Here is a 12,831-nt window from a genome sequence, read left to right on the forward strand (position 1 = left end):
TGGTTTGCTGCTGTCTGTTTGGACCTTTCTGAACATGTGCAGCAAATGGACTGATCCAATATGGTGGACACTGAAGGGGGGGGCTGAGACACACTTAATATTATCAGCGTTCTGATGGCATTTTAGCCAAAGGATTTTTATCAAAAACAGAATTAATGTGCAGAAATAAGGAATAGTTGTATTAACCACACATGGAAACAGAGTTTTATGGGGCCCCCAGGAACTTGGGGCCATGCTGGATCAGGTATATAAGTATTTTACAGTAAACATATCACAGTACTTTACTGTTAAAATTATAGTATTTTATAGTAAATATATCAGTATTTAACAGTAAATTTCTTCCCCTTCACAGGTTGATGATTTTGTTGATGGGGTTGCTAGTTCTCTGCGTATTGCCTTAGACAACGCAACTCCTTTGAAAATCAAAAACATTAAAAATAGAAAGCTGGCTCCTTGGTTTAATGCAGAGCTGCGTACTTTGAAGCAAAATGCTAGGAAACTGGAGAGAAAATATCGCTCCACAGGCCTGCGAGAGTCCTTCCTAGTCTGGAAAAATGGTTTACTGCTGTATAAGAGGACCCTTTGTAAAGCAAGAGCAGCATACTTCTGCTCATTAATAGAGGAGAATAAGAATAATCCTAGATTTCTTTTTAATACAGTTGCCAAACTCACCCAGAGCCATAGCTCTGTTGAACCGTCCATTCCACCTGCTCTTAGCAGCAATGATTTTATGGGATTCTTTATAAATAAGATTGATATTATTAAAAATAAGATCATAAGCACTCCTCTATCCGTGATTGTACCTGAGGTAGTCATGGAATCTGAACTGGGTTTAGACTGCTTTGATCCAGTTGAACTTTCTGAATTAGCAAAATTATTGTCTTCATCTAAGCCTTCAACTTGGATGTTAGATCCAGTTCCAACCAGGTTATTTAAGGAGGTATTCCCTTTGATCTCCTCCTCCATTTTAGATGTGATTAATCTACACTATATTGCCAAAAGTATTTGCTCACCTGCCTTGACTCACATATGAGCTTAAGTGACATCCCGTTCCTAATCCATAGGGTTCAATATGACGTCGGTCCACCCTTTGCAGCTAGAACAGCTTCAACTCTTCTGGGAAGGCTGTCCACAAGGTTTAGGAGTGTGTTTATGGGAATTTTTGACCATTCTTCCAGAAGCGCATTTGTGAGGTCGCACACTGATGTTGGACGAGAAGGCCTGGCTCTCAGTCTCCGCTCTAATTCATCCCAAAGGTGTTCTATCGGGTTGAGGTCAGGACTCTGTGCAGGCCAGTCAAGTTCATCCACACCAGACTCTGTCATCCATGTCTTTATGGACCTTGCTTTGTGCACTGGTGCACAGTCATGTTGGAAGAGGAAGGGGCCAGCTCCAAACTGTTCCCACAAAGTTGGGAGCATGGAATTGTCCAAAATGTCTTGGTATGCTGAAGCATTCAGAGTTCCTTTCACTGGAACTAAGGGGCCAAGCCCAGCTCCTGAAAAACAACCTCACACCATAATCCCCCCTCCACCAAACTTTACACTTGGCACAATGCAGTCAGACAAGTACCGTTCTCCTGGCAACCGCCAAACCCAGACCCGTCCATCAGATTGCCAGATGGAGAAGCGCGATTCGTCACTCCAGAGAACGCGTCTCCACTGCTCTAGAGTCCAGTGGCGGCGTGCTTTACACCACCGCATCCGACGCTTTGCATTGCACTTGGTGATGTATGGCTTGGATGCAGCTGCTCGACCATGGAAACCCATTCCATGAAGCTCTCTGCGCACTGTTCTTGAGCTACATGAAGTTTGGAGGTCTGTAGTGATTGACTCTGCAGAAAGTTGGCGACCTCTTCGCACTATGCGCGTCAGCATCCGCTGACCCCGCTCCGTCAGTTTACGTGGCCTACCTCTTCGTGGCTGAGTTGCTGTCGTTCCCAAACACTTCCATTTTCTTATAATACAGCTGACAGTTGACTGTGGAATATTTAGGAGCGAGGAAATTTCACGACTGGATTTGTTGCACAGGTGGCATCCTATCACAGTTCCACGCTGGAATTCACTGAGCTCCTGAGAGCGACCCATTCTTTCACAAATGTTTGTAAAAACAGTCTGCATGCCTAGGTGCTTGAATTTATACACCTGTGGCCATGGAAGTGATTGGAACACCTGATTCCAATAATTTGGATGGGTGAGCAAATACTTTTGGCAATATAGTGTATCTCTGTTACAGGGATATGTACCTAAAGCTTTTAAGATTGCTGTAATTAAACCTCTGCTTAAGAAACCGTCTCTTGACCCAGATGACTTGGTTAATTATAGACCTATATCCAATCTTCCTTTCTGATCTAAAGTTCTTAAGAAAGTAGTTGCCAAACAAGTTTGCGATCACTTCCACCATAATGAACTTTTTGAAGAGTTTCAGTCTGGCTTTAGAGCTCATCATAGCACTGAAACAGCTCTGGTGAAAGTCACTAATGATATTCTCATGGCCTCAGATAATGGACTTGTATCTGTGCTCGTCCTGTTGGATCTTAGTGCTGCATTTGATACAGTTGACCATAATATTCTTTTAGAAAGACTTGAATATTTTGTTGGAATTAAAGGAACAGCTCTAGACTGGTTTAAATCTGATCTATCTGATCGAATTCAGTTTGTTCATGTTAGTGATAGATCTTCAACACGCTCAAAGGTTACCTGTGGAGTACCACAGGGATCAGTGCTAGGACCAATTCTCTTTACTTTATACATGCTCCCAATCGGTAGAGTTATTAGACAGCATGGGATTAATTTCCACTGTTATGCTGATGATACCCAGCTATATCTGTCTATAATCCAGATGAAGCTAACCCATTACATAGATTACAGGCATGTCTGAAGACAGAAAAACCTGGATGACTCTTAACTTTCTGCTTCTGAATGCAGATAAAACAGAAGTTATAGTCTTTGGACCAGAGTCTCTGAGCCTTCGTTCCTTATGTTCCTAACAGAGCACTTCGCTCTCAATCTGCAGGTTTACTAGTGGTTCCTAGAATTTCTAAAAGTAGAATGGGAGGCAGATCTTTTAGTTCTCAGGCTCCTCTCCTGTGGAACCAACTACCAGTTTTAGTCCGTGAGGCAGACACCCTGTCTACTTTTAAGGCTAGGCTTAAAACTTTCCTTTTTGATAAAGAACTGTAAAGCGCCTTGAGATGACGCGTTGTAAATTGACGCTATATAAATAAACTGAATTGAATATCTTAATCGCTGGCCTGGGAACACCTGGGGATTCTGGGATCTAAGGGGGCAACAGAGGGTAAACAACAAATTAAGAACTGAAATAAAGCTAAAAATAAGTAGAATATCACTAAATGGAGATGAAACCAATATAAACTAAAAAAAAAACTTTAACTGAACTAAAAGCACAACAGTCACAGTTGAAGAAGCTTCATGAGGAGAAAAAGCACATGAGATCCGATGATAAAACAATCAGATCTTCATAATGGCTCCTCTCAGTAACCAGGAGACCAGACTTTGACTGGAGGCCAGATCAATATTTGGAGCCATTTGAGTGCAAACAGAGTTATTGGGAAACAGCATTCCTGTCATTCACGTACACCGACACACGAGAATAAATCCTCAGAAGCCCCTCAGGCTGTTCCTGCCACCTTTAATGGGTTTAATGCCAGAAGTTCTTCAAATCTCTCTTCCAGGCTTATTCTAGTAGAACTATATGATCTTATTTAACCCACCGGGACTTTAGATGCTGATAACCAGGATATACGACATGACTTTTCGGGCATTTTCACTTGTTGTTCTTGCTTTTTTAAGCTTCTCAACCGTCTGCAGCAGGACAGCAGGTAAGCTAGTGAAGTTCATAGATTATTAATTACTCCAACATTGAAATCAGTGGATATTTAATAAAGATGCAGAAGTTTTTAATCAGTGTAAACTCTTCTGTTGCTCCTTTATTGGGTTGATCTTACAGTTTTAGTTCAAGAACAGAACATTTATCTAAAGAGGATATTTTATTGAATCAAAGATAAACCTCAGAGAAAATGGTGTCTTCAAAGAACAGGGAAATACGGAAGATAGTTGTTTCCAATACATTAGTGTTCAACAAGTATTAATATAACTTAAATGCAAAGTAAAACTATGAAATAAGGAATATAGTGGAGAGGCGGCATAGTGGTCTGGGCATAGAGCTTGGAATCCTGAGGTTGTGAGTTTGAGCCCCACTCCCACAGACTGCCACTCTGGGTCCCTGAGCAAGACCCTTAATCCCCCACTGCTCCCCAGGCGCCGCACAGTGACAGCCCACTGCTCCCCAAGGGGAGGGGTTAGATAACAGGGAATGACAACAAATGTTGAATAAGAATATATTCATCATAAAATAATTTAGCATCTATTGTAAAAAAGAAAACACAAAAAATGAAAATACATTTTTCCCTTTTGTAATTTTAACAATTACCTTTTATTTCCTGTATGAATGAAAGGTAATAAAAACTAATTTAGCAATATTTAGATTCCAAACAGCTGGTTTTTTCTGAAACACAGGAACGAAGCTCTGTTTTTATCATTTAGTTTCATCGTCACAAGAAATAAAACCAAAACTTAGAGTCTAAGAGAAAAACTTTACATATTCACAAAAATTAGAGAGGAAGAAAAAAAAAGGTGGTAAGAAAAGATGCAGCATTTAAAAATGTTAATGTTACTGGACTTAGGCTGGAGGCGGAAAATCAAAAGCCACAATGCACAGAAGAGTAATGTGTTTTTTTATATATATATATATATATATATATATATATATATATATATATATATATATATATATATATATATATATATATCATAATTCATTTCTGTGTCTACATGCCAGAAGGATATTTTTAAGTTGCAGTTCCTGTAGACAGATGGTAAAATTCAGCCTGAAACAATAGAAGTAAGATTACGTATTTACAACATTAAGCTAAAATGCGCAGAAGAAAAACACAAAACATCCACAATTATACAGACAAAGACAGAATGCAGGCGTCAGCGGGGGGCAGCAAAAGGCTGATGTCAGTCTGCAGCTCTGACTGCCAATCATTTCTGTAGCTGCATCTTTAATGTTTGCATTGAGGTTTTGGTTGGATCCTTTTCAGCTCAAACAGAAAAGACAGTTTGGTCGAATAAAATCTCCCTCTCTGCTTCTCTGGTTCTGCTGTAATCAGATGTTTGAAAGTGCCACAGTGGGTGGAGGTTTGAGAGGAGGACCCAAATGCAGAAACTGAAGCTGAAGGTGGTTAATTGCAGAGTTAATGAACCAAAGAGGGTAACGAACGTAAAAATCCAAAAACATAAAACTCACTTGAAGGCGATGAAATGATGAAAAACCAGCTAACAGTGACTGAGCAGGAGGTGTATATATGGGAGAGAGAAACAAAGAGCAGACTATCAGCAGATTGGGAGCAGGTGTGAACAGAGGAGTCAGGAAGGGAGCGAGGAGAAGGAGACTGACACAAGAGGGCAGCAGAGGGCAAACAAGAAATACCTAAAAACTCAAATATAATCAAAAATAACCAGAAAACAAAAATATAAATAAAACCCATGAAAACTCAAAGATCAAATTTAAAAAGAACCAAAACCATGACAGGAAGGTCAGAAACCAGAAATTACTTTATAGATCAGACCAGTTTTCCCAGTTTAGTAATCTGTGATTTTGTAACATCCCACAGTGGTGAAAAATGTTTAGTTTCCAGATTTTAAACTGGTTGCATCTCTTTCAGGTGTCCACTTACGCAACATGGAGAGCTTCATCCAAGCTGTGCAGCAGGTTGAAGACTTCTACCCTGGTCTGTCACCTCTGGCTCTGGTTAGAGCTCTGCGGAGGACCGCCGGCCATGACGATCCGATGACCATCCATTTCCTGGGAGCGTCATATAACCTGAGTGAAACAGAAGGCTTAGAGGGATGCATCCTAAATACCACATCCTTCAGCTTCTTTGACAAGGCTATCCACCACATAGTGACTGACCATGGAGAGGAGAGGGGGGTGGTCCTCGCTCCTGACGGCACCACAGTCGCTCTGGCTCCTCTACTTTTAGGGATTGAATCGGGACTGAAAGCCAAGATGGAGGGAACGGAAGCTCTTGGGATCTTCGCTTTAACCCTTGGCAGGACGCTGGGCCTGTCATTCCTCAGCCTCCAGGACATCCCACCATCTCTGCGTCTGGGGCCCAACGGCTGCTGGGACAGCGTGGAGCAGCCGAAGGTGTTTAAGCTGTCTCGTCCTGCTACTCTTGCCACTGACGCTCTAATCAACGGTGGCATGGATGGAGTTATACTGGGCATGCACCTCAGCAACTTACCGGCATCAGAGGAGCCCCCGGCCCTCAGTGAGCTCCTAACAGGGTACTATATTTTCACTCTGACTGAGAAACAGGGCATTGATGCTGTGACCGCTCACATTAGTCCACGGAGAAGGGAGCTTTCAAGGTCACTCCTGGAGCCGCTCGACCTCCACACGTCAGTGATGACGACGCTAGCGTTGGTCTGGAAGCTGGAGAACACAGAATGGATTGCTCAGGACACTGGTCTGGAGAAGGTGGTGCAGGATGGATTGCAGACGTTTACGCACAAATACTTTGGTGAGCAATGGTTTTATTTAACAACTTTTTAGACGTAAACATGGCAGAAAGTTGCATTTACTTTAGATGATCCTATCTAGGGCTGCACGGTGCCGCAGTTTGTTGCAATTATAGCTCGCAGCAAGAAGGTTCTGGGTTCGATTCCCTGCTCAGGGTCTTTCTGCATGGAGTGTGCATGCGCGGGTTCTCTCAGGGTACTCCAGCTTCCTCCTACTGTCCAAGACCAGGACTGTTAGGTTAATCGGCTTCTCTAGATCGTCTCAGGTGTGATTAGTTGTGTGTCTGTGTTGCTCTGTGACAGACTGAATAGAACAGAATTCAACTTGCAACCTGTCCAGGTTGACTCTGCCTCTCACCCATAGACTGCTGTTTAACTCCACCAGCCGCCACTGCCTGTAAATACTGAACTGTTGTTTCCCTTAGATGTTTTTGAAGTCTGCTGATATTATATATCGATTTAATAGGTTTTAACTTGCCATCGTCTCATATTGAGTTTTTTGTCACATTACAAAAACCTCCAAACATTTTTATACGTTTGATATGAAAAAATCTTAAACAACAGCCTTAGTTTTCTATTCATTCTGAGATTATAGAGTTGCCACCTTTCAGAAATGAAAATAAGGAATAGCAAAAGAATAAGAAATGATAGATTTTATGAGCCTCCAATAACCGTGAGATTTATCCAGATATCCGAGACAAACAATGCGGCTTAGTTTTTATAGCCATAAATCCAAATGGAAAGAAAAAAGGTTGGTCTACACATAGACATTATAAACGTAGACGCCTCATTGGACGCTGGCCGACGTGCCTAGAGGGCGGCCATCTTGGATTAGACCAGAGTTCAGACAGCTGCTGTCAGAATGAACAGGAGGCGCCTTAGATCTAATTATAATAACATGAAAGACGAGTCAGAGATAATATCACGATAATCTCTGAATCATCACAACCCTTTAATAGACAAAACATATTTTTTAAATTACCTTTTCTTAAATTACACATATTTATTCAGATGAAAAACTATTTAGACTGATCTCAAACTAGATGAGATATTTACAAAGTGTTTAAATCAAATATTAATATGATAAACACAAAGTTTTCTATTAATATATTATGAAATTATGTTTTACAATTATTATATATTTATATAGTATTTTATTTTTATTCAGTATTTTAAAGGATTGTTCTTGGATAATGAGTATTATGATCTAGAGAAAATTTGTTGTAATGTGATTTACAAAAGAGTAAAGTTATTTATTTATTTATTTTTTATTAATTCAATGTTAATTTTTCTTTTTCTTTTGTAATTGTAAAGACTTTTCTGTCAACTTGTAATGATTGGTAAATTTATGTTGTATCTAACTAAAGGCTTTTGTCCTTATAAATTTGTCTAAACTTCGTTGAAAACTCTTTCTTTTAAACTATGTTTTTTTATAATAATTTATAAATATGAGAAAATGTTATAATAATTATAATATTTTAATATCTCTGACTCGTCTTTCATGGGATTAAAACGAGATCTAAGGCGCCTCCAGTTCGTTCTGACAGCAGCTGACTGAACTGTAGTCTGATCCAAGATGGCCGCCCTGTAGGCACGTCAGCCTCGCTGCCAACAGCGTCCAATGAGACGTCTACGTATTAATATCTATGGGTCTACAGATGATTATATTTGCCGGCAATAAATATTAGATTATTTTTGGAAAAGGTTCCTGTAAACCTCATGGCCTGATTAGCTTCAGTTTTTAAACACTTTGGGTCAATAATATGGAAATCCGTAAAATTGAAGTAGCAAACGAAGACATTGAAAGCATGAAAATACTTTAGCAGGACAGTATGAAGTGAGCTGTTAACCAGTTAAATGTTTCCCCCTGAATGCAGATTGTCCTCAGATCATCCCTCGCTGTCAGTGGGGAGCAAAAGCTCACAAGAATATTCCCATTCCTCTCTCTCTCCCCCTTGGGTTTCTCTACGTTCACCATACCTATCAGCCTTCATCGCCATGTTTGTCCTTCTCATCTTGCTCCCGTAACATGAGGTCCATGCAACGTTTTCACCAAGAAGATCGAGGATGGAACGACATTGGCTATAGGTAATAAAGAAGAAAGAAATACGTGGTTTCCAGGTATGATTTGACATCGCTGAGCTGATGTAATGATTGTACAATTTTTTTTTTTACCGCAGAATTTTAAAGACATTTTTTAGCACCGAATTTCTCCATATTTTAAACACATAATTGTTTTAGCATCAAATTTTAAACACATAATTGTTTTAGCATCAAATTTTAAACACTAAGTTTTTTAACACCATATTTTAAACAGATTTTTTTAGCACCAAATTTAAAAACACATTTTTTTTTAGCACAATTCTGTTTAGCTGCGAATATTTAACAGATTTCTTTAGCACTGAATTTTAAGCACATAATTCTTTTTAACGCTGTATTTTAAACACAGAATTTTTTTACACATTGAATTCCTTTTTTTATCCAGTAAAACGAATGATTACTGAAACCCAAAGCTTTTTTCATGATGCCATGGTTGTTTGCTGGACCAAAGTGCATCCAGGCACCATGGGTGGGGGGGGGGGAGTTTGGCAAAAAGCCCATAAACAATTAGAACCAGACAGCTTATATACAGTGGGAAATGATTGGAAAGCAAGTAAGAGCAATCATGTGAAGAAGAAACAGCGGAGCATAATTTGGACAGACAGCTGAGGCAGAATGACCTAACAAATATTAAAATGATCAAATACACATAGAAACTAATAAAGAACTAAATAGCTTATCTATAAACTTGTCAAATAAAATGGCAGCAACTGGAGAAAGGTAGAAAAACATGGAGTATCCAAGGAAACGACCAAAACAAAGGATCATGCCAGAATGGCAGCTTTATCTGTGGATTATAGGATTTTAGTCTGTTTCACAGATCAAACATCATCCCTGCCCTGAACTTAGATGCTTTAAGTGTTTGTCTTTCCTAACTAGACTGAATTTGTATTTGCAATCTAACTAGATTTTAAAAACTTTAAGGGATATAAATACTTTTGCAATCTAGCGTCCCATTGCTTCAGACAGGTTCAGGTTGGATTTAGAAATTCTGAGGTCTACCTGAACAGATTCAACCTGGAGACTCACAAAGGGAAAATCTAGTTATACAGGAAACAATCATATTTCAAAATATTTATATTTAAGGAAAACCAGCTGATTGCATCGACTCATTGACTCTTCAGCAATCCCTCACACTAAGCATGCTTGTAGCGACAGTGGAGAGGAAAAACTCCCTTTGAACAGGAAGAAACCTCCAGCAGAACCAGGCTCAGTGTGAGCGGCCATCTGCTGAGGCCCACTGGGGTTCAAGGAGACAGAAGCAGATGAAGATATAAACAAATTAGGCTCTTTGGTGCTCAGACCCCGGCTGAATAATTGAATGCTGTGAATTAACATACGTAACCTAGAAGATGTTTAGAGTAGTCGTCCCCCAGATGGTGGAATAAGCAGGAGGATGAGGGAGTGAGGGAGGAGATGGGGGAGGTGGGTGAAAGTTTGCTAGTGTCTGAGAGAGAAGCTAGGTCAGCAGGTAAAAGAAGAGGATCTGGAAAGACGATTGGCTTTGGATAAGGCGCGGCCTGCGAGTTGATTGGCTGAGCTGAACGAGGGACAGCGAAGCAGGTTCAGGTGAAGCTGAGTCATCCAGATTGAATTTATGCCTCATTTCTCAGTCATTTGGGTGATGGCAACCACAAAACAGGTTCAAACCAGAGGCAACCGGACTGAAAACGTTTTTCTGAAAACATTTGATACTTTCTGTGGGCTAGCTTTAGAGCAGCTTTAGAGCAGCTCTGGCATGGAGGCCCCTCCTGCTGCTGACATTCCAGACGGTAATAAACATTTCTGTCATCAGAGGAGTGCGTCTTGTTCCTGCAGTGCCACTGTGAAGCGGAACATCGCGCTCAGTGCTGCCGACCCTCCTGTGTTGCGCCAAGTGTTTGGTTTCTCCCATGTGGGAGTCTGAGCATTCCTCACCGCATCAACAACAGCGCTCAGCTTTGGTTCGGCTCTGTCTTTGAGATCGACCCGTTTTTGTCTGTCGCTGTGTTTGAAATTCACTGGCATGTTGTGTTTAGAGAAAATCCCTCTGAGTTTCTGAAACTCCTGTGAAGTTGTGGAGAAACTGAGGCCCCGCCCACACGAAGTCAAAACGAACACGAAACGCTAATATTTTCCAGAACGTTTGTCGTAAAGACGGAGACGTAAAATAAATGTGATCGTCCACACGAATGCATGAAAACGCTGCAAAATGTATGCCAGGCCTGTAAGTGGCGCTGTGGTGCCAAAGCAAAATTAGGCGACGAAATGTTGGGCATGCGCAGTAATATCTATACATGGTTGCCCTGCGGGTCCATTTTCGTGGTTCAGTCAAATTCAGGTGCTGAACTATGTGGTCGATATTGCTCTGTTCTTCCTGGAGATATTCCAGAAGAAGAAGATTCTGTTGTAAGCCCGACAGCAGGGTGAGTAGCATGAGCAGCAACCATTCAACACAGTACGGCGCCATTGTTGTTGTGATACTGTGTCGCGCATGCGTGTTTAGAGGCGACGCTATGACGCATGCGTGTAAGAAAAAAAATGCGGTTAGAGCTTAAAGATGGAAACGCGAAAACGCCGTTTCAAAATCTTCCCACTGTGAAGGCTGAATAAAAAAAAGATCGTTTACAGACCCCCGAAACGCCGGCTTGGTATGGATGAGAAGCTGGTTTGGTGAAAAATTTGTGCGTTTAGGCCAGGGTTTGACTTCGTGTGGACGGGGCCTGAGACTCTTGCAAGAGAAATTTCAAATTTATTTTACATCCTTATATGGAGAGATAGAGCTCTGACTGGGACAATCCCAGCACACACATTTATACTGGGCAACTCCCAACACACTCTCTCTCCCTGGGAACTATCCCACCCCTGCATAAAGAACTTTCTCACAGTCGAACATTTTCAGTTCATCAAGGACCTTCCCTGTTAGGTTAATAAATCTTTCACTGACCAGATAAACGTTTCATAACAGCCGTCTTCTGTTCACGGCATGAAGGAGCCTTAAGCACGTTAGAGGGCAGGTTATCTTTATTTCACGCTTGTCCAGAGTGAGGAGGACCTGCTCTCTGTCATCCCTACCTTAAACATCGCAGCATAGAGGCGGCTACAAGGTTTCTCTAAACTCACTCCTTTAGGCAGAGAAAAGGATCAATCTAAATATTTAATCTCACAAATAGGCTGAGAAAAAACATGCTTTCAGACTCCTGATACATTTAGAAATATCTTTCTATTTCTCCACCATTTTGACCAGTTCTGCTCTAAAACACGCATCATATTTTATGTCAACTTTTGTAGAACCGTGTTTTAAATTATTTACTTTAGACTGAAGTATTTTATCTCTTCAGTTTCGTAGTTGGATCCGATGGTTACATCTACGAAGGAAAGGGGTGGAGCCACGTCGGCAGACACACCAGGGGACACAACGCTGTCGGCTACGGCGTGTCAATCATCGGAAACTACACGGCCGCGCTGCCTTCTCGCTACGCCATGGACCTGCTGCGTCATCGGTTGGTGCGATGTGCTGTGAACGGAGGAGCCCTCACAGCTAACTTCACCATCCAAGGCCACAGACAGGTGGTGAACTACACCTCCTGTCCTGGAGACGCCTTGTTTTCAGAGATAAGAAGCTGGGAACATTTTAGGGAATGATGGGAACCGTCGCCATTGCTGCTGAGATTCTTAAACATCTGTTTGGTTCCTGACTGGTTTTGATGAATGTGAACTGGTTAATTTAACACAGTTTAATAAAGACCCAAGCAGTTTAAACTAGTTTGGAAATATAGGACGGTAACACTTTGCTGAAAGTGGAGCAGAAAAGGAAAAAGATTACCATGTGATTTAATGCAATGTTACTTTCCAAATGCAGATGAATAAAGGATCAATCTTCTGCTGCCTGGTTCACTAATCTGATCAACAAAATCCTCCGAATTTTACATCTATGTGTTACATTTCTCTTCTGCTTGGTGAAACACTTAACTTTAATTTAACCTGCAGGATATTAGATTAGGATGAAAAGATAATCTATATTATTATCTTTAACACAAGGATGAATTGCCTCATCAAGCAAGATATGTTCTCTTATTGAGAATCATTTCAACTAAGAGCTTATATCAACTAGATCAGGGTTTATTATTCAATTAACAAATCA

At 40.9% G+C, this 12,831-nt stretch overlaps 1 protein-coding gene across 1 annotated transcript; it reads left to right on the forward strand.

Moving 5' to 3' along the window:
* The first annotated feature begins 3,575 nt into the window (after positions 1 to 3,575).
* On the forward strand, positions 3,576 to 12,570 carry LOC119774278 (N-acetylmuramoyl-L-alanine amidase-like). The gene is made up of 4 exons (XM_038271713.1): positions 3,576 to 3,841; positions 5,750 to 6,610; positions 8,486 to 8,696; positions 12,029 to 12,570. Exons 1-4 carry the CDS (start codon positions 3,745 to 3,747, stop codon positions 12,330 to 12,332), a joined length of 1,473 nt encoding a protein of 490 aa, XP_038127641.1. The 5' UTR covers positions 3,576 to 3,744; the 3' UTR covers positions 12,333 to 12,570.
* Positions 12,571 to 12,831: the final 261 nt, after the last annotated feature.

The sequence above is a fragment of the Cyprinodon tularosa genome, unplaced genomic scaffold (assembly GCF_016077235.1).
Source record: "Cyprinodon tularosa strain WSP-4 unplaced genomic scaffold, ASM1607723v1 ctg807, whole genome shotgun sequence".
Classification (NCBI taxonomy): Eukaryota; Metazoa; Chordata; class Actinopteri; order Cyprinodontiformes; family Cyprinodontidae; genus Cyprinodon; species Cyprinodon tularosa.

What these genes read in the sequence shown, in the direction of transcription:
- LOC119774278 (XM_038271713.1), top strand. Translation starts at nt 3,745, where the DNA reads ATGCTGATAACCAGGATATACGACATGACTTTTCGGGCATTTTCACTT. An exon ending in GTTTACGCACAAATACTTTG is followed by an intron (nt 6,611 to 8,485) that starts GTGAGCAATGGT and finishes CCCTGAATGCAG; the next exon opens with ATTGTCCTCAGATCATCCCT. An exon ending in TGGAACGACATTGGCTATAG is followed by an intron (nt 8,697 to 12,028) that starts GTAATAAAGAAG and finishes TTATCTCTTCAG; the next exon opens with TTTCGTAGTTGGATCCGATG.